General features: G+C 33.4%; 1 protein-coding gene across 1 annotated transcript in view; it reads right to left on the reverse strand.

Moving 5' to 3' along the window:
- LOC125674870 (uncharacterized) overlaps positions 1-11,420 on the reverse strand; it is a 37,875-nt gene extending 26,455 nt beyond the window's left edge. Inside the window, exon 1 of the mRNA XM_048912242.2 lies at positions 11,241-11,420. Coding sequence (XP_048768199.1) covers positions 11,241-11,345 — 105 coding nt within the window. The 5' untranslated portion in view covers positions 11,346-11,420. The remainder of the gene's footprint in view (positions 1-11,240) is intronic.
- Between the last annotated feature and the right edge of the window lie 15,284 nt (positions 11,421-26,704).

A 26,704-nucleotide genomic window follows, 5' to 3' on the forward strand; every position in this document is an offset into this window, starting at 1 on the left:
AAATAGTGAAGCAAAGAATGAATTTTATCCTATAGACAAATATATTTCTTTCATTAACAATATTATAAAAGAGTACTATAGTAGAAACAGAAGCAAACAGTATTTTATTCGCTAGAAAATTCGCGACTGTCAACTGTATACAGGTAACGGGGTCCGGTTAATCCAGTTTAGATTAAGGTGTAACTCGAAGGCTTAATATCTTCTAGTCCTGTTTCTAACCTTCATCAGCAATTCAGTACCCTTTGATGTTCTGATCAGGTCCCTCGCTTTTTTGTTCCTTCACGATGAGGATAAAAATGCGAAAGTGCGAGGGCAACGAAGCGACGATGTGAAGTTGCAAAGGTGAAGGGACTAGAATGAGAAAGTATTTTCGTCTTAAATTTACGGTTTTCTGTTAATAAACTTTATATTTACATCACGAAAAACATCTTGATGGCCAGCTTCACTATAGATATTTAAGAAAACGTTACAGCCATATTTGTAACGCTTTTGTCGTTACCACAATCATGACTTTAGTGTATATATACTTTATCCTTATTGTTTCTATAGCATACGTGAATAAGGCATAACAATCGCATATGTCCATGAACCTGTTTTAGTTCTCACACACCTTGTCGATAGTGTTGACTCTCAAATTAACTAACTTTATAATAAATGAAAGGGCAACTGTGGATTCTAACGGATCTGGTCAAAAAACTAAGTTCTTAAAGGACACATCTCATGTATTCTAAGTATACAAATTTACATGCATTTTGTCTTCCTTATGCTTATAGTAATTAACTTTAATAGTTCGTTCGCCGAAATATTGCGATAATTAAACACAATACAGACTTAAATCTAAGCTCCGATTTCAAAAAGTAAAACTTACACGGTACCAATTTTGGTGCACCAGATGCGAATTTCGACAAATAATGTCTCTTCAGTGATGCTCAACCGAAATGTTTGAAATCCGAAATAACAATAAACTTGTAAGAGCTATTTTAGGGGAAAACAGAGTGCCAAAAAGTGGAGTCAAATTCGTCTAAGGATCAGAGCTATGCATGAGGGAGATAATCCTTAATTTTGAAATGAATTTCTAAATTTTATCACAACAATTAAATATACATCCGTATTTTCAAGCTAGTAACGAAGTACTTAGCTACTGGGCTGTAGAGACCCTCGGAGACTAACAGTCCACCAGCAGAGGACTCGACCCAGGGGTAATAATGTAAAACTTATAGGTACTAGTTAATTAGTTAGGTGGTCACATGGTACAGTGACGTCATATTCGCCCGTCTTCGATCAACTTATTGTGAAAGTAGTATGAGATATACTTAAAAACTCAGCTTTTAGGGGCCTAATTTATTCACCATGGACAACATTTAAATCGATGTTGGCAAATTTCCCGAGTCTTATATGTTTTCCCCACCAGTGCATACAAATAGCGACATGAATACCCAAAATGTAGCGAGGAAAGCGAATATGAAATCGGCGATATTGCGAGTAAATAATGTTTATATGGGTCGCTGTCTACACTCTATTTGGTAATGTTATTCCTTTATACATGTACCTTTGTAATTGGCGCTGGTTTTTTAAATAAACAGTGCAATTATTTATTTTTGGGTGAGACAAATTATGTTACGTTACATTGTTGACAACTAGTCCTATATAGGTCTAGCTACTGTAATGGGTGCATTTCAGAAAGAAGAAGAGAAAAGGAAAACCACGTGTCACACACACACAAATCCATAAAAAATATCAAATTTAAAGTTGAAATCTCAATATTTTATTTTGATAAAGCAGTCTTATTATTATTTTTGAATTGTGATCTGTACGTCATAAGGAAAAGAGAGTACGGCGTTATGCTGACGCACTCAAAATGTTACGAGTTCAACGAGAAATAATTTTATAATTCAATCTAAAGTTAGAAAATACAATATTCTATTAGTTATAATAAAAAGTTTAATTATTTTGCATGTTTAATTTTTTGTAAATCTAAAAGTTGGTAGAAACTTGAAGCACAAGTTATATGTTGTTACATGGTGAAGGTCAGTTGATCCGAATGTGTATTGAATATGAAGACCAGAACGGAATTATGTATATGCTGTAGGCTTAGCAGTGCTTAGCTTCGATATATCCATTTTCTCGTAGTTTATCTAGGTCTCTCTCCAAGCAGTTTTTGAAAAGGTGACTAGGTGTTTTTTAAAGGAAGGGTTTTTGCTCCAACAAAAAATTATCCACGTCTGTTTTTCTCATACCTTCCTTCGCAAAACTGGAAAATACTCAGTCTAAATCCTTTCAACCGACAACTAATACACCCTTACACGGCACAAAACATCCAAATGCAATGTTATTTACAAGACATTAACGTGACAATTAGTTTTTTGTCGATTAAATCAAATCTGTTTATGAAATGGCTAAAAGATGTTTACAAATCCGAGGGGCGCATATGACGTCACACATAATGGCCCGTAAAATTCCGAAAGTAAATATGCATATCGCAAGATTTGAATTTCATCGCTTTCAAACTCGTAAACTGCGCAAAATATTTCATTAAAAAACACATTTAAAGTAGTTTGAGGCATGAAAACAATTCCTTTTGCTGAAAAAATGAAAAATTTAGAAGCATGCGTTGTGTTCTCTAAGTACATAACAAATGTAGAGTTATATTTATATATTTGTGGCGTCTTCTGATGAATAGTGAAATTAGAAACATTTGATGTTTGTGTCATAGCTTTGTCTTGTTGTCGTGACGAGGAGTACTTTTAAAATATTACATAATCTTGCATTTTTCGAAGGTGCTGAATTCGATGAATTCCCGAGTTTTTCAGATAAATTATGGCAGAGGAATAAAAAGACAAATGGAGGGAAATAACACTTCTTTTTAAAGTACATAGCTAATGTAAAGTTATATATATATATATATATATATATATATATATATATATATATACACAGTGGAGCCTCGGTAATCCGGACGCCATTAATCCGGACGCTTCACCTTCCGGACGATTTTTCTAGGGAACGGAATTTTTATACGTTATTTTGCATCACTAATCCGGAAATTCGCGTTCCGGATCCGGACGGTCACTTTTTACTACAAAACGCTATAGATGTTTTTCACAAACTCCCCGTCGAGGCCTCATTACGTCACCTACGAATAGACCTCTCCTATGTGACGCAGCACAATATACAGATTTGTATATTGTGAGTCCGCGATTATCACGCAGGCAAATAACACTAAAGAAGTAGTTCGCAGTTAAAAGTTTGAAAATATTGATATTTAGAGCATTAATATAAAAGTATGGATTTTATTTTAAACATAAAATGATCAAAAGATCATTAAAAAGTAGGGAAACTCTGTTCAAATTATTGTGTAAAGTAATGAACTTGATGTTTACGTTCTTGTTTTGAAAGTTGTTTACGTTTGACGTTATGTTTTTTCGTCAATCTACAGTGACGTCACAGTATACGCGGCCTAAGAAATCGCTATCCCATAATGCCTGAGTGGAAGAGTTTGGTTTGTGAGCAAACGAACTCTGGTGGAAGTTTGATGTTTTGCACACTCGGTGCCGCCATATTTAATTACCTAATTATATATGCGTGTCAAATGTCATAGGGGAAAAAACGACGTAATCATGGACGCAGCCTTTTGACAAATCAACGATGTATGCTTTTCCCCCCAAAGTTGTTAATGATTTATCTCTTATATTATGATAGAATTTGTTTACATAATAGATAAAGAGGACCAAAGGTTTACTTTAGCATATCTTTTATGGAAAAGTTCCTTTCTAGAATTTCTATGAGAAACTATTTATTGGCACTAAAGTTGCTTTTCATACCCATGTTTGAAGATTCCATTTCATAATAAACAATCATTTTTACACTAAAAATCTTAATTCTGAATTGTACAAAAATGTAAAATTTCGATAATAGAGTCTACCCCTCTACCGACTACTGGACCCATTGTATTGTGATGTTTTTAGGGACAGGGGGTATTCATTATTAATGGTAATTTTACAAAGAAAATAGATTATAATGCATTACAACAAGTCACGGCAGTATTATCCAGGCACATCATAGCGTCCCATATCAAGGGGAGGGAGGGGGGGTACAAAATATAAATATTGACAACTACTATGATCTATACAGATAATATTTTTAAAAAGAAAATTTTACAAAAAAAGGGGGGGGGGGGGCGAGATTATACGCACGACGACAAATTTTGAAAATCACTTGTAGTCTATATAGTTAGTGAAAGTCAGGAATAATTCAGGGCTTTTCCAACCCCCTTCTCTCCTTACACTCGTCAAATATACCTTCATCTCTTTACATTCGTCTAATACAAACCCTCCTTTCTTAGAATCGTCAAATCCCCCCTCCTTTTCCTTACACTTGTCTTACACACCCCTTTCTCCTTACACTCGCAAAGAGAAGTCGGTTGTTTAAATCAGACGGCTGAAAATGGATTGACTAACAGTTGGGTATTGGGTGGTGAACCTAAATTGCCTGGTTTATAATTAGTATCCTTATTATTTGCAATAAAGTTTCTAGCTTTAATATATATAGGCCTACATATGTTATACCTAAAAGTGAACTTTGAACTGGTCATTTGTCAAAGTTAGAGATAAATTAAATAATTGTGTAGACATCTCGGGTTGTTTTTTTTTTAAATTGTCAGAAGCTTATAAGATTTAAAATCATACAAATGAAATATATCTCTCACTCTGTCTCATGGGCTAGTAGAAGGAATTTATAATTGGGAAAAGAATATCGTGCTGATAGGAGCTCTAATATAAGCGCGACCGTCGTGCGAATATTGAAAATGATTGGCACGACAATGATGCTGATAGACACTTAAAAAAAAAAACCAACCAAACAACTCGTAAAACTTACTTCAATCCAAACTTCAAAATCCTTAATTGTGTGAGGGGTGACTTTAATTCATAGGTTCAAACTTAATTACTACTCAGTACTGCATACCACAGAAGAGAGAGAGAAGAGGGGGGGGGATATGCCGATAAATCAAACGACTTTGTCATTTTAAAAGAAAAAAGACACATTGTCAATAAAATTATTGAACTGTTATCACTTCTCTATGCAATGTACTACTTCACTGGGTTAATTTTAGAGAGCTAATGACTGTAATTCGATAGAAAACATCGCAAGTGAAAGTAGCGAGCAGACATAAACAACCTATACTTCACCAGCTAAAATTAAACAGATGTGAATGAAACATTCTAATCTGCAACTCTTAGTGGTAACTTTAAAGTGTATTTTTTTACGAATGTTATATTTTTATCATCTTACATGCTTAAACAAAGTATGTCTCACCCGTAAAATGTTGGTGAGCAGCCGTCGTCGTTCGCTGTTTCACATTGACAAAGGACCCGGATGTAAGATTTTTTTTTCCCTCTGACCTTTTGACCTAGCATGACGTTAGAGTGTGCAAAACATCTATAATGCATTAAAAATTGTACCGTTAATCCGGACGGTAATTTTGTTTAGGGGAGGTCTGTGTTGGACAATTTTAGCAAGGCGTAAATTATAAAGAAAACAAGCCAAACTGTCTAATTGAAGCGATTACCTGTACCCTGTCAACACCTCCCTATAATTAGGTGGTGTGTTATGATATGTCAATTAGATAGCACGTGCCGATCGAGACATTGTATTGCCAATTTTCTCACATAAGATCTTTATTGCGTGTAGTGTTGAATTTTGTATATAAATCTGTAGCATATTATTTTATACTCTTGATCAATAGCCTAATAGTATTAATAAATTAAACATCATACGGTAATGATAATTTTGTTAACTGGTAAATGTGCTACACATATCAGTTGTACTGATTCGTAAATTGATTATCGGCTTATGCAAATCTAAAGAGTGTAGATTATACTTCTAGATTCTGGATTATATACTGTTGATTGGCTTGAAATATATATGTATGTTCATGCACATGTATACGTAGTAAGTTTTTGACGTTTAGAATGTCACGCATGTAGAATGTACCTGTGTACGATTGATTCTTGTTACGATGTTGTAGAGCTTTATTGCTTTCAAATTTTTAAACTCTGGGTAGAAGTGAGAAAATTACCATTTTAAGGACAATGACAATTAAATTTTGTATGTACCCGTAATGTTAGTTTCACCCGAGTTTTCTTCCGTTATTATCGCATAATGAAAATAATAGGTGCGTGTAGCTAGATCAAAGCAGTAGTAGGTCTTGATATTACGAGCTTAAATGATTTGTGTTCTCCCGATATTGTCTTGGATAATTATAGAATAAGAAATATAAACTCTGGCAGATGGAATTTTGGTTAAAGAATGTTGTCCACTGACATGATAATAACGAAATTCTTATACATGTATCAACTTTGGACGATGAAGATTGTTTTAACAGACCGCCGAACCCGTGAATCGTGACATATGGAAATTACCGGCCTCTTTAAGAAGTAAAAGTGTGATGAAATGTTTAAAGTGTAAATGATTATGTTAGTTACTAATGATTCATTTACTTATAGTTAAATAAAGTGCTTCATTATTTGTTTTAGTGCATACGGCACACATTTTTGTATATTTATTTTTAGGGCTCATATATATGTACAATATAAACACAGGCAAATGCACTGAACACGTATTGAATTTTAGTGTTTTGAAATACATGTACATGTTAACATCATCATCATCATTCATTTACTTATGCAAATTGTCAAATCCAATGATAGAATGTGTTTAATTCATTATGCATCAATAAAGTAGACATATATTGGTTACTTATGTAAAGATAGAAAATATGCGATTCAATTATCCGGACGCTTCATTTATTCGGACGATTTTGCTGGGAACCAAAGTGTCCGGATTAACGAGGCTCCACTGTATATATATATATATACATTTACTAATTTGATAACTTGAGATGCCTTCAATAAATAGCATAACATTATCATTGTGAAATGAATGCTGTAATAAACTTGTGTGATCATCATTGCAAAACAGAATGTTAAGATGGACTTACATGAACATTGCAAAACAGGATGTTACGATGGACATTGCGAAACAGGATGTTACGATGAACATACATGAACATTGCGAAACAGTTGGAAGCGTGTCAGCCTTTGTCCGGGGACCTGACCATACACGTAGGTTGATTCTATGGCTGTGACAGAGATACGCACTATACGATCAATGGAAAAGTTTATTACCAAGACGCCTCCCCGATACTAGTGCTTGGAGACTTGTGTCGAGATAGAACTCTTGACTTTGCCTTGATGAATACGATATATCTAAAAGCATTCGATGTGGTGGGATATTCTTTCCCATTAAAGTATTTGTAAAAACTTTTGGGGGATTTTTTGTGGAAACTTTCACACAGCACCAACGTCAGATTTGACTCAGTCTGTTGGCAGATTTGCATTCTATGTGAAAAATAAACAGTATACTGATAAATCAATTAACTAAATACAATGGGTTGGTTGAAAAGAACCATATCTGTTTAGATGTAATATATATATAATGTCACAATTTATGTTCTGTAATTCATGTTTCCTTATTTGTAAAATTAAAACCATTTACGTATAATTTCTTAAATTCAAGACAGTTTTTAGCTTTTTATTCATGCATATATTATCTCATTACACTATTTTTGTGCGATTGCGCTGCCAATTTACTGTTCATTGTAGGCATATCCCTTTTCCGAACCCATCTTTTATTCTGAATGAATAAAATCAAAGTGTAATGGCAGTCTGTAACTGTCATCTTCATTTTTCAACAACAACAAAATCAGGTAAGTCTCAAAGCATGTAAAATAATTCATGTTGAGTGAAAACAACAATCAACACAAAGAAATACAACTTCATTGTTATTTTTTTTAATTTATTTTTGGTTAAGCATACTATTTAATCCATCACAAAAATTTTAAATGCAGTATCTTCACTGACCTAATGAAGCCCCTCTTACACTTCCACAAGTTTTAATAAATCATGAGACATTCCCCAGGAACGTAATACTTGATCATATTCAATTTTTGTTCACATGCAAACCGATAGTGCATGCTATGGGATACAAGCAAATTTTATTCGGAAAAAACTCCATATATTTCAGATTTTTCCCCTATAGATTTCCTTCATTTCTCATTTGATGTATCCCGATTTATATAACACTAAATGAAACCCCGCGCATGCGTAGGAAATCAAAATCAAATACATGTAATATTGCATCCAGAGGAATGGCTTATTAATGCGTGTTTGAATTGTTGCGAACATGAATTGAATGAACGATATCTGTAATTCAAATGATTGATTGATTGAATATTGTTTAACGTCCCTCTCGAGAATATTTCACTCATATGGAGACGTCACCACTGCCGGTGAAGGGTTGCAAAATTTAGGCCTATGCTCGGCGCTTATAGCCTTTGAGAAGGGAGGGATCTTTATCGTGCCACACCTGCTGTGACACGGGACCTCGGTTTTTGCGGTCTCATTTGAAGGACCACTCCATTTAGTCGCCTTCTACGACAAGCAAGGGGTACTGAGAACCTTTTCTAACCTGGATTCCTACGGGACTCAATTCAAATGAATTTAAAAACATTTTAGAAGAAATCCGTGCATTAGTTATGTTATATTTATTGATATCATATACAGTAAATAAAACTTGATTATTAGAAAGCCACTTGGAGCTCCAAATTTAATGTTCCTTATGTAACATTAAATGATCATATATATTGTAATTTCTCACGTACGTCATTATGTGGATTTTACCATGTACCGTAAAGAAGAAGGCTTATATAGGCGCTACCTGCTGCCTAATCCTTATCATGTTATACATGATAAAATATTGTTTTAAAAAACTAGGAAAGAAAAAACTAATGATCTTTCTCCATATTGAAAATTAGATAATGATTTTATAAATGCAATTGTAATCCGTCATACCAAATAGTAGACCAAAGACAAAACTATGAATACATGTCGTTTCTTCTCGTCAAACGCAATAATCGAAAACATAATGCACTATATGAATGACAAACAGAGAAACTTCTATATTGTAAACAGTGGCCTGATTTCATGGACATTGTCAAGTAGTGTACAACCTAATTTCGGTAAAATGTTTTAATGTTATAAGGCGCGAACTTCCCAGAACAGCCCCGAGCCATTCAATATCTGACATATTGGACATTTTTCGATTTATCACTTACTTTCAAGATCTGTATCATCACAAAACATGTTCAACCAAAATAGGTACTTGTGTTTATCCATGTGTTTGTTCATATCAGTAACTCTTATTGAATTATTACAAAAAGTGGTAACAGTGACTTCTATAATCACGGGAAATAGTAAGAACATTGAAAGTATTAGATGAATATCGTCAGATCGTTGGTCTCGGAAGGGGGGTGTACTTCGTTGAATGAGATGTATATATGTAATATAATTATAAACCTTCTTTAAATGATAAATATGGGACTTGTCAAAACTATTGTACGTATAACGAACACTGAGCACCTACACAATCATGTGCTGATCATGTTGTAAACTAATCTCAACTTCACGGCTTGATGGAAAGGCCCGAGAATGTGCGATTGGTTGTATGATGTTGCAACGTTCTGGGTGCTTCGTTCTGCAAAGAGGGTGTTGCACCGAAGCGGGAATTTTCCCTAATCGGAGCTACGTGCCAGCACTCGTGACGTAGAACTGACCTTCATATTTATACTCATTGCGTATTTGCCATTTAAATACCTGAAGGATTCCCCAGTACTAGGGACAAGCCTAATACATTTTATGTGTCAATACATTATACATGTAGTCTAAACATAATTTTTGAAATCGTGAAAATTATATTATCTTCTTTTTTTCTGAATATCAGATACAATGTATACGATTACATGTTATGAGTGTATCAACTATTTAATATTCTATACTACTACAGTCCAAAAGCCTTATACTCGTATGTATTATTTTCTACAACCAAAAATTGGCAACTGTACATGACTCTGGCCACAAAACAAAATATGGGAAGCTTACTTTACTATCATTTTTGCTATTTGAGGGTAGTTTATCGAAAACGAAAGTGTGTTTTTAATTAATTTTATCATATTTACTAACCAAGTAAGATTTAATTATGCCTTACGGACGTCATCTTACATATGAAACAATATCAAAGGCGCAAGCAGTAACTCTGGGGCGAGGGTTTCGGGGTTTATTGGCAAAATTTGTTAATGTATAAGTATAGATGTACTCGTTGTACATTATGTTTCATGCTTTATCAAATTTTCTAGCCACTTTTTAAATTTGTGAACAGCTTCAATTTTTGTTAAATGCATAAATCAGTTCCTCATTATTTATTGTTGATAAATGACAAAAGCACATTTCAGTTTTTACTAGTCTCCATTCATGTTCAAGCTCAAACAAGCTGCATGTAAGGCAGACATTAATGACTCAAGCGGGGTCATGATATCTAGTTAAGATGTCCAGTACGATATGAATAGTTATGGTTATGAAGACTCTTTTTTTACCGATAATTCAAAAGAAAACATGAAATTGAAAAAAATTAGGATTTGTGTTACGAATTCTAAATTTCTTTTACGCACACCATCGAAACATATGGCCAGAAAATAAGAAAGTAAGTAAACAGAGAGAGAGAGAGAGAGAGAGAGAGAGAGAGAGAGAGAGAGAGAGAGAGAGAGAGATACAAACAATATACTTGAACAAATAAAAATTTAGAAATAAATTCTTATTTTGATCTAGTCTTTAAAGTGTTTTCAGTAAAACAAAACATTAATTAAACTCAGCAAAAGTCCACATTCCAACTTTTTACATTTTTTATCTAAAGGTATGGCTAGAAAAAATGATATTGTCAAGTAAACTGGTTTGCTTATTGAGAAGTAATATAAGTTTTATTAGACCGTAATAGAAACGCCCCTCTCCACAAATTTAATAGTTATGAATGAATAAATACATGAAACACTGCCATCCCTTATTATGCAATGAAGAAAAGAACAGGAGAGAACATCCTTGAATTAGAATTCAAAGATAATTTGTATTCGAATCCACTGTATAATCCTTTTTACTAATTAGCATCATTTCGGTAACACACATTTTTCATCAAATTAAAAAAAAAATCTTTAAATACTTTCCAAGTAATTTCATCGTTTTTCTCGTGTTTGAAATCCTGAACTGTTCACTGTATATGAACAGAAGTGGAAATCAGACTCTTTATCACAAAGCATTTCGAGAAATTTATGCCATATCTGGAAAAGAATAAATTACCTGTCGCTCTCTCACTGCCATTGACTCATCATATGCTACGGGTATCCCCGAGGTGAAGAAGACTTGCATCCAAAATACCAGACTAATAGACCGAAGACCGTTCATTTTGATGTGTGGTAAGATAAATGGCTCGCTGAGGTTCTTCCACTCTTTTTACTTACATACCTTGATATCATGTATTAGCCTGTAATTGTCTCTGCCTTGGACGTGAAATTAAACTTTATAATTCATCAACATTATGGCAGCTATTTAGTGGTTAGGCCCAAGAAGCCATCCAATCACTACATCAAAATATGTTACTAAACTCCGCCAACATACATTAACTTTATTCTTTTGGATCTGGGATTATGTTGTTTATATTAACTTATGCACTGCATGAAATATTCAGGAAGACAACATTTTGTTACGGATTATACACCAAAAATATTCGGTCAATTGTCAAAATGTGAGATATATACATCTATGTCTTCAATTTCTCACAGATGGTATTTTTCATCATGGTTTGTTTTCTACATTTAGGTCGTGTTACTGTGGGTCTTGATGAAAGGGGGAGGGGGGTTATGGTACAAAGATCGATACACACCTTGTGATAAATACTGAACTTTACCAATTTATTTTGACGCTCACTAATATTTTCTAAACAAATTTCTGCGATTCACGTTTATTTCAACAGTTTGTGCATGTGAGAAAGAAAGCATTATTGCAAACCCTTAGATGATTTAAATATGAAATATGATTCTATGTATCAATGCATGATGAATGTGTCATCAGATGTGATTGAAATCACTATGGAACTTAATTCAACTTGAAAATACAATAAATTTTAAAGTATATGTCCTGTGAATATCTGTCTTGGCATTTTCAGAGATGTCCCTTTTTTGCGAAGTTATAGCTATGATAAAAGCCTGTTAATGGTCAAAGGCTCACCCTTTTAATTGAGACTCCATATGAGAAAATTGATGTTTTGTTTTTATTTTTAATGAACTTACATGTGTAAGAATTTCAAATCAAAATATCGAAATCAATATGTGGAAAACAAATGACAGTAAATAAACGTTGTCTTCAACACGAAATACCATGCAGTTTATGATATATTTGTTTACACGAAACCTCAGGGTTAAGCAATTCTGGAAAACCGCATTCTTAATTTTAGTACGATTAAAATCTAGAATGAACAGTTTCATAACGTATGAAAAGCGTAGTTATTATATCATTAAAAATTTTATTAACTGATGTCACATGTAACAACTGATGCCACATGTAACATTTCCTAAGGGACTTTTTAGAAATATTTATATATATTTACTTGACAGGCAAATTTGTCACTCGAAACATCTAAAATATGAAAAGGGATTTAATTATATTTTTTTAAAATTCCTATACAATTCACAGGGGCCATTAAATCCTATGTTTAAAACATGTAGGAAACAAATGTTACATTTACAATGAAATTATTGTTTGGATATTGTTTGAGCTATTACAAAGAAATTTTAACGTGTATTTCGTATTTTATCTTATTATATTTTTTCTTTTTTCTTTTTTTTTTTATTTCATGAACATTAAGTCATTTGCTGCGGTTTACATAGAGCAAGTATTCTTTTAATTGTTGATATTTCGATTCGTGACTTATGCTACGATTTTCTAACATTTAAAGATTGTTTATTGCAGAATGATAACTTGTCTTTCCATGAATTCTCAAAAATACATTTAACTCTCAGTTACATAGTATATTTTTGTTATTAGGGATTATAAACAGCTGAAACATGCGGTGATTAATATAGAACTTTGGCGAAGCCGATTATTCAGAATTACCCTATGCTTTTATGTTGTTTATATTTCATTCATAGCGTATTTCTGCCTTATATCTATCATTTGTAGTATATCAGATATATAGCTAGGTTTTATGAAAAATTGAAAAGGCGTTGTTTTCACTGAGAAGATAAAATGCATGTGCATTGAAACAGTAGAGGTTTATCAATGACAAAAAAACAACTGGTTGATGTAAAAATCAAATTAGATTGTAAATATACTTCAAATAAAACAATGTCGAAGAAGAAAATTAATATGCATGGTACATAGTAAGAATATTGGTATACATATAAGTATTTACTTTACGGATTGAGTTTTTAATTCAAAAACTTTAAAATTTTGTTAAACGAAAATTTCTGAAATTCAGCTTTTTACCATTTACAGACATTAGAACATGATTTGGAAATTAAAATCCATTTAGTCTAAGACGAGATCGGTCATAAAGAATCAATAAAAGAAATTGGTTGTGCATATTACTTATAATATGCGTGAAATTAATATTCGCGACAAATTGCTATCGTGAAATCAATATTCTCGCCTTTATCTAAGTCCCTCTGATTATGGTACTCGCAAATTTACTTTCTCGCTAATCAACAATACATTATGGCGAATTCGCCGTATTTTAAAAGTGCTCGTTCAAAATAAGGATTCTACAGTATTCCCCAGCCTTTTGCTGTTCAGTTCCCGCGATTATATCAAACCACGAGAACATCCCATCTGAGCCATAAAATAATTATAATTGATGTGACAAAATTCTGCTTTTTTGTTATTATACAGTGTACGCAATAAATATTTGATACTAAATATCCAATATTATAAAAATGGCGAAACATTCCGGTGATATTTTCTTTAAGATCGTAATACGATTTCTATCAATCCTGGTATGACTTTATAAGCCAGCCAATATGGAATAATAACAAAATCAAAATTGGAAATAAAACAGTTTTCTATAAAAAATGGTTTGAGAAGAATATAGTGTACATATCTGATTTACTTGATGAAAAGGGGTCTTTTTATTCTTTAGAAAATTTACAGAAAACTTATAAAATCAAAACAAATTTTTTGATATATGCTTCACTCCAAAGTTCTACAAAAACAAGCTGTACCACTGAGACAATTCGGATGGAAACCAACAATCCCAGACCTATTGTGCCTCTTAATATTAGAATATTCTGTACAAGTAAAAAAGGAACTAAGCATATCTATAATACTCTAATTGCAGAGACCATAATTCCATTAGGAAAAATGAAATGGGGAAAGCATTTTGAAATTTCAGATTCACAATGGGAAAATATATATTCACATCCTTTTCAATATACAAAAAATTCTAAATTGCAGTGGTTACAATTTAGAATTAACAACTACATTTTAACTACAAACTCATTCTTATTTAAGATAGGGAAAGTAGACACCAAATTATGTTGTTTATGTAAAAATAGTGACGAAACAATTATTCATCTGCTTTGGGATTGTCCAAAGGTACAGGAGCTCCTAAGATCTATCATAACTTTATGTAATACAAAAGGTATCAATATTACATTAGATAAAAAAACTTTTATTTTTGGAATCACTTGTTCTAAAGAAATCAGCATTATTCTGTTAATTATCAAATCATATATATACAGGAAAAGATGTCAGCAACAAAGCCTATCAACCCAGGAACTGCTGATTGATCTTAAAACACACATAACTACACTTAAGTATACTGCAACTCAACATTGTAAATATGATGAATTTATATATCAGTGGAATACATGGTTTTTTTCTCTTGGACAGACTCTGATTGGCAAATACACTTATCATTATCTATATTTTACTTTATATGTTGATCTTGCTTTTTTATATCAACACAACCTAGTTATGAATGATTTACCATACTTGTATCAAATGATATCATATTACTTTCTCTTTCACCACCTCTCTCTGTCTATCTCCAACAGTCTTTCTCTCTCCCCACTCCTCCTTGCCTATCTCTCTCTTGCTTTAATGTATGTATATGTATGTGTATGCGTTTGTACACTTATTTGTGACATAGATCTCAATAAATTTGTTAACACGTATAAAAAAAAAAAAAAAAAAAAGTAATACGATTTCTATTCTTACAAATTAAATTGTTATCACATCCTCAAAATAAAGGTAAAACACCACAGAATATACTGAATATGAAAAATCAAAGTAATTCAAAAGTATTGGTATGTTGTTTGACTGTAGCTGCAGACAACTTGTCCGAAAAATGGCATCGCTCCATCATTTTATCGTATTGATATTGTAGAATTATATGTACATCGTTGTAAATTTAAAAATCACAATTTTGTATACAATCATCGCTCGATCAAGGTATCATTAAAAAAAAAATGTAGTGGAAGTTTTCCAGCAACGCTCTACGCATTGATGCAACTTTTTGCTTGATGCCTCGATCATATTACCAAAAAATATAATTAATTTTTAGTCTCATATCATAAAAGAATGTAGGATGAACATCGGAACCTGCTGTCTATTTATCTATATATCATATCTATCTATTCACCTTTCTGTCTATTTAACCTTTTTATCTGTCCTATCTATCTATTCATAAATAAAATAGCAGAAATCAACCAAAATTGTTATTTAGGTACTGCAAAATTAAGTTTATACCAATTTTTTTTTATATCCAGTGGCATACAAGGGCTACGTGAGAAATATTTTAACGTATAATTCTGAATTTGAATGAATGCTTTTTTCGTTATTCATCCGAACGACGAATCGAAATTCCTGGTCCGAAACAAAGGTGTGTACAGTTGAGTGTAAATTTTTAGTGGATGGGGGGCGGGGGGGGGGGAGTGAACCCACAATTTTTACGGAAAATTTTCTCTATAATAATATATAAAATTGGACTAAAGAATTTTTCAGGTTTTTTTTTTTACATGTCCATTGAATGCCACAGGACTGAAGAGATCAACAAGCGTAAAATAGTGAAATAAAATGCACATCAGTTTTAACTAGAGACTGGCGGGTTATGGTATTAAGAGAAAAATTTCTTAAAGTGTATATTTCTTACCGTGCGGAAATGAATAAGTCCGTTGTATATTCATATATACAAGAATCTATGTCTTATAAGGCCAAAATGTTCATAATGCATGTGAAAGGATGTGTTCAACTGAGATTTCAGTTTATGACATTTTTTTCTTCATTTTAATGTCAGCATAAGGTTTTGGGAATAAATGGCTAGACCGCTGGTACCTGCTTGGAAGCGAGGCACCATCGCATTTCGTACCCAAACATTGTCCCTGTCCCATGATTAAGCACTCAAAAAGCAACTGCATAAACCTTTCTTTGTGCATGGATGATTTTGATGGTTTGTTTGTTTTAAAAATGGGCGAAACCTAATGTATATATAAAAAAAAAAATAATGAGAGCATTAGATCCTGCAGATATAACAACTGAACGGTAAAACGAAGTGTTATTATTGACTTTCAATATTCTAAAAAATAACCTTAAGGTTTTTTTTTCATAGAATACTGTATCATCGATATCACTCCGGAGTGTAGAACTTTGTAGATCATTATGAATTCAAATGAGTTAGTGCTAAATATAATTAAGTATATTTTAGAGTTTATTGGAGTTGTCTTCAATGAAACAGGAGAATGGTTTAATCTACATGTATAAAAATATGCTACATGTAAATATCAAATATGAAAATGTATAAACAACAATATGTATATGCTTTATTTATTACATATACTTATATTCGTAAGCAACCAAACTTTCCATTCGTCCCTGTGCATGTAGATTTCTAGTAGAGAAGTTTACTGTATCTTTAAAAAATTCATGAAAATATGGTGTATATGGGTTTCACGACGACTGCTCATCTGTTTTCTACCTACATGTATCACAAATGATCATATTTTTGTGTCATGGATAGATTGCTAGGACATTGCAGACCGGAAATAATATATTTCACACTGCTCCAGGAAAAATTATCAGTTATTTTGAACAATGCAAAGACCTCAGATAAAATAATATTATGAAAATCCTGCGAATCCGCACGATCCTCTTCTTTCTTTTTTTTTTTTCTTTTTTTTTGCATAAGCGCGTGGGTAAGTGTAGGATCAAAATTTAACAATTTGATTACGTGAAACTCTTTAGTCAACTAATGTAAACAAAATGTTTGTACAGATATTTTGACTCAAATGATAACAGATTTGTTTTAGATTCTAAAGTAACAAAATAATTTTTAATATTTGCAAATACTACTTAGATAATGATTAAGCCAAGTTGATTTCCCGCAGTTAGAATGAATTTCTAAATGACGACTGTGGCACGATAAGGACATTCATAAGTGTGGTTAACTAATTATTTACATTATTAATTATATGTAACAGGTGTGCACAGAGGAACAGATCGTGACCCATTGTTCTACTTCCGTAAATAGTCATTATGGCTCGCTTCCACGTGCTTTCAATCTACACGTACTTAAAGAAATGATACGAAGTCTAACGGTTGCGCATTTGAATAGTTTAAATGGATGATATTTCTAGAATTGAAACTTGAAAATCAAATTAATTAGTTTTGTCTTGTTTTGAATGTTTCCTCAAATGGACATAAAAATAAACCAGACTGAAGCTAGCAGGCACTAACCAGCAGGAGAGAATGTTAATTAAAAAGTATACTATCAAATGCTGCGAGTGAAGAACATCATGAACAAGAAAACCTGGAGTCTGATGTGTACCACCATAAAATTACAAGAATCTCGTGATTTCGTCAGAAAAGAGAGAAGGTCGTTTGCGATTTGATTTTTTCCTGTACTGAACACAGAAAAGAAAATAGAAACCAATTATGACTTACAATTAAATTTTGACAAATACATATTTCTCCTTGGCTTATTGAACACAAATTATATAGAACTAAACAATGCAAAATATGTTAAATAATCTAAGAATTAGACCAGATAGGTCAAACGGTGGTTTTCATGGCAATTTGAATAAGAAAAACAAACGAAGAAAGAATTCCTATAGATGAAAATAATCAAATGCTGTTTGGGATGTGATGCCGGGCTTACTCAAGCCCTAATATGTGCAAGTTCTTGTAACACTCCTACCATATCATTTTGTTTGAAAAAAGATAGAACAGAAATTCGGAAGTAATTTTGTTAATAATAAGATATATTTAATTATCATTAATTTATGTGTAATATGTTTGTGTTGTGACAATGTCAGGTACATATGTTTACAAAGGTTTTTCTAGAGTACTTTGAATATCATTTCTAGGAAGTAAATTGTTTTCTGCTGTGCTTTTGATATAATTTCTTGGAAATATTATTATTATAGTGGTTTTACATGTACATCAACTACAGAAATTTTATTCAAACAATGATATTCCCCTACTATAGTAAGCAGGGCTGACAATGCTTACTGGTCTTTCTGGTAAGCATTGCTAGCGCCATCTATATACGTAATTATAGACCAATCATTCCATATGATAGCCAAGTTTCAAATCATAACAATTTTATCGCCCAGTCAAATGTTCTTCCTTTGCATTGAGAGCTATTGTTTCGTAAACTATTCTAGGTCAACTGCCATTCAATTTGTGACTCAATAATTTGTATACAGTGATATGTACACATTACTGTAATGAAAAATAACCTTTTAGCATACATTATTTCGTTCTTTTATTGCGTAATCGTGATTGTCTAAATACTGTACATGTAATTTGTATGTGATTCCTGAAAGGCCCGGAAATAAAATACTTCTTCTGGATTGTCTAAACTGTAATGTTGCTCAACCCCGATTTCCTATCCTTGTTCAAGCATATGCTTTTCTGCATTACTTTCCCATGGTAATACTTCCACATCACTCGAATAGGACGCATACTCCTATACTAGTCTCTCTTGCACGTGTATAAAAAAAGAAAAGCTGAATTAAAGTGTCAAGGAAAAAGTTAAGAGAGTTACATATAGCTCCTCTGGGATACGACCATGCAAGATGTTATAACCATGTATAGGTGTACTATAGTTCGATATTTTAAAACATCTACATTTCAAATGCTTTTGTCTTTGGTGTCTTTACAAATTGTAATGATGTCCATTTCCGCATGAATGTTTAGCAATTGTATACAGTGCGCGTATGAATGCAAGGTGAAGATAACGAACAGTGATCAATATCATAACTCCTATAATAAGCAATACAAATAGATAGTTGGGCAAACACGGACCCCTGGACACGCCAGAGGTGGGATCAGGTGCCTAGGAGGAGTAAGCATCCCCTGTTGACCGGTCACACCCGCCGTGAGCCCTATATCCTGATCAGGTAAACGGAGTTATCCGTAGTCAAAATCAATATGCGAAGAACGGCTTAACAATTGGTATGAAACACGTCGGTTTTTTTAATAAAGAAAATCTGTGTATAAAGAAATTTTGTATGAATATTCTAGGGAAAGACTCGCAAAATGTGTGCAAATGTTAAAACTGACGATATTCTTATACTAATGATTCTTTGCGTATTTTGAGTGCAAAAAAGTTATTATTTATGGTCAATTTACATGTACTAGCACCAACCTTTTTCATAATTATACTGTTTGAAGACGTGAGGGTGCATTATTTCTATGTTTATACTGATACCAACAGACACAACAATAAATGCAAGCATATTCTAAGTGCAAAAAGTTTAACACACTGAGGCTCAATAACAGGCACTATAATCCCTAATTTTCTTTGTTTTTATATGTAGAAATTATACTTCCAAAAGACTTGAGAATACCACAAAACTTAGATTCGAATCTCTTTATCCCATTAAAAACGGCACTAACAACGACTCAGAATCTTTAAATCATGTCCTGAAGCAAGCCATTCACTGGATTTTATATTTTGGTAAAAAAAATATTGACAGCTCAGAAAAAAACCCAATACAAATATCTAGGAAAATTTCTAGTGGGTGGTGGAGAAATCAGACTGTCTGAACACTTTTGTGTCTCAAGGATAGCGTCGTGGTTTCAAAGACAAATGCAGATCGTGAGAAAGGCTTTGCAGAAATTTCATACTGTATAAACCCAAAGATAGCATGACTGTGACAGCAACTGATGTAAGCTATCTCACGACCTTCCTCCATCGCTAGACGGGAGTGTTAGAAAATTGCATTGGGTAATGTAAGTGACTGAAAACCATTGATGTTTTAAATCATCAGTTGTACGTGATGAGGAAATGGGTTTTTTTTAAATGGATCTAAGCAATATTTAATATAGTGAGCAATATGTATAGCAGTACGTTGTTGAACATGTCAGGTAAATTCACAAATCCCTTGTGGTTAAAGTCATCAATTAACATCAACTAGTTTTGGACAATAACATATTTCCTTAAAATACTTTAATTTTCCGAGGAATTTTAAATGAGCTTCACGGAGCATGCTGTTTTTCGAACGTTTTCATACAAATCATATTTTACTTTTTGATTCATTGCACTTCTTTCTGGGCAAAAATAAACAAGAATTGTTTGTAAAATATATAAACCCCCATGCTGCAAAATTGAATAGGGTTATACACATACATCATTTAATTGGTAGTAGTGCCAAACCAATTTGAAATATTGAGCAGACAATATCTGCCTATGTCCTGAGTGGATTGACCATGTGACCTAAAAATCAATAGGGGTCATCTACTCTTTATGCTGTACCAATGTACCAAGTTTGGTGTCAGTCAAGCAAACGATTCTTAAAATACAGGATGCAATATAATACTATGTCCAGTTTGACCTTTGACCTCAAAATCAATGGGGGTCATCTACTCCTGAATATGTACCAGTGTACCAAGTTTAATGTCTGTCAAGCAAAGGGTTCTCAAGATATTGAACGGACAGTATATTCCAATGTCTAGTTTGAAACTTGACCTTTGACAATGTGACCTAAAAATTAATAGGGGTCATCTTCTCCTGGAGATGCACCAGTGTAATAATTTTGATGTCTGTTAAGCAAAGGATTTTTTAGACATTGAACGATCAGTATATTCCTGTGTCCAATTTAACCCTTGACCTTTAATCATGTGACCTCAAATTCAATAGGGGTCAACTGCTCTTCACACTGTATCAGTGTACCAAGTTCAGTTTCTGTCGAGGAAAGGTTTCTCAAGACATTGAGCGGACAGAATCTTTCTATGTTCAGAGTGGATTGACCTTTTGACCAGAAAATCAATAGGGGTCCTCTTCTACTCATAACCAACCCACATATGAAATATCATTACGATCAAGTGAAAAAGTATTCAGCGGATCAACATGTGGTCTACCAAACGACAGGTGGAAAGCAATACGCCCCTCTTCTTTAACGTAGGTCGCCGGTTTGATTACGTCATCATTTTCGGGTACGCAAATCCTACGACTCGACGTCTTTTTACGTGCACATTCAGTTGTGACGTAACAGTTGTCTGAATAAAGTATACATGGGTCATTGACTGAATACCGATATCACGTAAATATTACCAACAATTATTATCAAGTAGAACATACTTCGTTTAATTTTGTTAAGTCTATTCGTTTCTGGTGCAAAATTTCAGCTAGTAATGTTTTATATTGTTACTGAATAAAGTTTAGCAGCGGACAACTTGGGGAGGTGAGACAGCTGGCGATGTTGGGAATGCATTTATAAGCGTTTTTAGAACCCAAGAAAAATCGGACGGGAGTTTCCCAGTTAATGAAAATTTTATTCAGAGATTTGACGCGTTTATGGCAGACATTTGGAAATGGAAAGTTCATAATTTTATTCCTACCCCATCATACGTGAAGATCGGACAACATTGACTAATTAAAAGCGTTGGGCAGGGATATCCTATAAAGAAATGTTACAATGTGTCCTGCTGCAAATGTCTCTGAAAACATTTCCAGAACCCCTGGAAAAAATTGAACAGGAGTTGCCTATACGAGAGAGAGAGCGGGAGAGAGAGAGAGAGAGAGAGAGAGAGAGAGAGAGAGAGAGAGAGAGATTTTACCATATTTACAAATGAATGCCGGTATTGCAGAACAGTAAACTAACAATACATGTATTCTAGCAAAGTTGAACCTTACAACTACCCACCTCAAGGAGTGTTTGAAAATCGCTGTAAAATTAGCTAGACATGCAGGGCTGACTGCTTGTAAAAAGTGTTAGCCCTGCCAAAGACCCACTTGCCCTGCAGTAATATATTGAATGTCGTTTTGTGGAAAAATTGAAATATACCAAGTACATTACCGCATTATAACCATTCATTATGGATGGTCAGCTCGTTTTAAAAACGAGTTAAAAACGGCAACGTCACGCGACATCTTGGAGCACCGCACTGTTATGAAATTTTGCGTACGGCCGGGACGGGAAATCAGCTATCAACACAAAAATGTATTTGATTGATTGTAAATTGCTTAACGTCCCTCTCGAAAATCTTACACTCATACGGAGACGTCACCTTTGCCGGTGAAGGGCTAGGCCTATGTTCGGCGCTTATAACCATTGAGCAGGGAGGGATCTTTATCGTGCCTCACCTTCTGTGACACGGGACCTCGGTTTTTGTGGTCTCATCCGAAGGACCGCCCCATTTAGTAGCCTCTTACGACAAGCAAGAGTACTGATGATCGCTATTCTAACCCGGATCGATGCCGCTCGAAATTGACTAAATGTCTCTGAAGAGAAACCGTGGTCTTTAAATGCCATCGCCGTTTTTTAAAGGATGAAAGAACTTATATTTTTATTTTGTTTGGAAATTATTGAACACACACACACATCCCTCCCCTATAGCCCGGATCTTGCACGCCACCTATGAATTTTGCCTTATTTTCCCGTGTGAAACCCTTACCAAAACTAAATGTTTGCTGCAAGTTTGCGGCAAATAGATTTGTTTGCCATAATTAGTCACCAAGCATTGCAGAAGTTTACCAGTACTGGCAAACAGTTATAGCAAACTTTTGGTAAACATTTGGGAATTTCAAAAAAGATTTACCAGTAGTGGCAAACGGTTGCGACAATTTTCTGGCAAACAATACAGATTAAAGTTTCTTAATCCGCCTATCAATACATAAAATGCGTCATGTCCAGTTAAGTGACGTTACATCGATTGACATGTGGATCGCGATCTGTGAATTGCTTGTATTTTACTGTGTCGGATTGAATTGGTGACAATGTTCATGCTATGGTAAGTTATAACGAAGTTTGATAAAACTTTAATGAAATAAAAAGCCGCAAATCATTCTGCATTTTCTGTTGCATGGCGTATTTTGTGTGATGTCTATATCTGAGTGACTCCAAAGTCAGATCTTGCACTGCGAAGTAAATAATAAGCCTGCATAAGATATGTAGAGACAACTGCGCTTTATATCATATGTAGCCTACACATGTCTTCAGAACAGCTTTCAGGATTCGTTGCATACTCCATCTTGCGTTTTTAGATTTGATAAAGTACAAACTCCGGTTATGCCAAGAACCAAGATGGCGGCCTTCGCTTCATCGATATTTTGTGAAGTGAATCTTTGCGCTGCGCAATTTATAGGTATCTGTTTACTTTTTTATGAATTAAGAGTTTGTACAGTGTAGTTTTATCATTTTGCTTTCAACAAACGAAGCTGATAAACTTTAAACAATGTTAATACAATTTATGTACCCTATCTTGATGTAGAATAGGCCTATTCGCGGATTTTAAAAGTTACATTATATCGTATAAAATAGGTCAAAATTAGCTTCATTCCTAAAATAAACTGAATTACACAACCCGAACGTATGTAAAGTGGAAAATTCAAAATGAATAGATTAATGATAAATTGGACAGTGCTAAAATATAATAAACAATACACATTTTCCCAGCATGATATTTAAATGAACATTTAATAGTTTTAATGTACACTTTTATTTACGAATAAACAGAAGAAAAGTATACAGAGTGTTATTTATTCTTGTTAATCGATAAATTTCAACATTCATCATACATGTATTTAATTCTAAGGGGAGTGTCTAGGTAAAATATGTGAATTTAGTTTTTTGTCAGACATTGAACTTTTGATCTCGCCCCTTAAAAGTTGTTAGTTGGATAAATTATATTAGTTTTATATTTATTTTTTCATTGGGTAGAGGGGGGTATGAACATAAGATCTTTATATACACGTTATCCACACTTCAGGTGCTGGTGGTTTTATTACGGTTGCAATGCTATATTTACACACATACCAAGCTTGTTGTTCAATTTAAAAACACCCATTAGTGTACCAGAAGCAGCTATGTAGTACTATAACTTCAATTTCATTTGGAGTATTATATACAATTAATAATTGATTCAGATAAATCACTTAGAGAAATTAATAATTAAAGCTAAGGACCTAGCTTTTTCTGACATATGCTCTCCATAAAACTGAACACATCCATATTGCAGCACATTTCTTTTTAAAAGGGCATGAACACGATTTGAGCTGAAAATCTTCAAATTTTATTTTTCCATTTTTAATGTTTAGCATGCTTAACTAAGGTCAGTTGGTCAGCAAAATTTTGGATGTCAGTTGTCGAGGTACATGGGAGATCCATAGCTTACAATTCCTTGTTATATAAACAAGGCTCGTGCCTTGTTTTTGTTTACATAGGTTGAATTATACTAATAAAAGTTCGTTTAAAGCAGATTTTTCGATTTCAGTTCAGAGGCTTTCCATTATTCGAAATGGAAACTGACCGCTCTTGGATTTGACATTTCAATAAAATATGATTTCCATTTGAATTAATTAGACAAATCTTTTAAATAAGATGTAGGACCTACTTGGGCATGACGTGTCATTATCAATGACAATGAAACAAACGATTAAATTATCGACAATCCGAAATATTTTTGCCATGATTTAACCAAATACTTATTTCTAAGTTTGTTTGCCAGAATTATTTGCCACAAACTTGCTATAACTGTTTGCTGCGAACATTTGCTAGAACTGTTTACAGCAAATTTACCAAAACTGTTTGCCGCAAATTTTCCAGAACCAGATTTATATTGATATGAATGCCAGAAATGTTTGCCAGAATCATTTGCCGCAAACTTGCCAGAACTGTTTGCCGCAAAGCTCATTTGCATGACAATTATGAATTTGCAGCCAACTTGCAGCAAACATTTGCCAGAGGTTTGCTGCAAGCTTGTGGCAAATTTACCACAACTGTTTCCTAGAACCTCTGTATTTCGGAATCTGTTCTTCGAGGTTAGTGATTCACATATATACGTAACACAAAGACAATGATAAATACTGACAAGTCATGTTATTTTGTTTCTTCAAGTAATGGCACATTAAGAATACATGAATACATATATCGAGCCGATTACAGAAGAGAGCATCAAGGATCATTTTACACATCAAAGTACTTCAACCAATGTCAACTTCTTTTATGTTATCATATTTGAAATGGATACTTCGGACTATTTTGTTGTTAAAGTTTTACATGATATGACACAAGTTTTAGATTCGTGAATAAAGTACATGACAGAGGTATAATAATCTTATTCATGTTACAAGAATCAAAAACAGAATATTTCAAAATATCTTTTATCATTTCAGCAGCTACTTTATAGAACTCCTCACCAGATTTTATTAGAAATTGCACAACTTTGACATCTTCGACACCAGCCTATCTGAAACATTATTTTCATTCGCAATGATGTTTATGGTCTCTTTTGAGGTAGCTCTTATATATATGCTGATACATGTATGTATGTATATGTTTGCCAATACAATTTGTCATAGTACCAAATGCTGTCTGACGTGTTTCATACCAATTGTTAGTCCGTTCTTGGCTCACTGATTCTGGCAATGAATTACCCCGTTATATAGGGTTCACGGCTGGTGTGACCGGTCGATAGGGGATGATTACTCTTCCTAGGCACCTTGTCCCACCTCTGGTATATCCAGGGGTCCGTCTTTGCCCAACTCCCTATTTTGTATTCCTTGTAGGAGTTATGAGATTGATCACTGTTCGTTATCTTCACCTTTATAGGAGTTATGCGATTGATCACTGTTCGTTATCTTCACCTTTATAGGAGTTATGAGATTGATCACTGTTCGTTATCTTCACCTTTATAGGAGTTATGAGATTGATCACTGTTCGTTATCTTCACCTTTATAGGAGTTATGAGATTGATCACTGTTCGTTATCTTCACCTTTATAGGAGTTATGAGATTGATCACTGTTCGTTATCTTCACCTTTATAGGAGTTATGAAATTGATCACTGTTCGTTATCTTCACCTTTATAGGAGTTATGAGATTGATCACTGTTCGTTATCTTCACCTTTATAGGAGTTATGAGATTGATCACTGTTCGTTATCTTCACCTTTATAGGAGTTATGAGATTGATCACTGTTCGTTATCTTCACCTTTATATGAGTTATGAGATTGATCACTGTTCGGTATCTTCACCTTTATGAGTTATGAGATTGATCACTGTTCGCTATCTTTATGTTTGATGATATAATGATGGTATCGTTATTTATATATGTAAAAGAAACTGGTTCATGTTCCTTTTTTGTGAATTTTTTTTTTCATTTTGATGTTAAATATCAAATATATATCTTATAGAATGTTGACAGCCAAAATTTTGAACTTCTGAATGCAAGAATAAAAGCAATATTGAAGCCTTAAATCTGTGTTATGTAAACAAAGTCGAGTCTTCTTTATGTTTGCAAATAAACAGTGAAATATTTATTTTGTAATT

Source organism: Ostrea edulis, chromosome 1 (genome assembly GCF_947568905.1).
Source record: "Ostrea edulis chromosome 1, xbOstEdul1.1, whole genome shotgun sequence".
In the NCBI taxonomy this organism is placed as follows: Eukaryota; Metazoa; Mollusca; class Bivalvia; order Ostreida; family Ostreidae; genus Ostrea; species Ostrea edulis.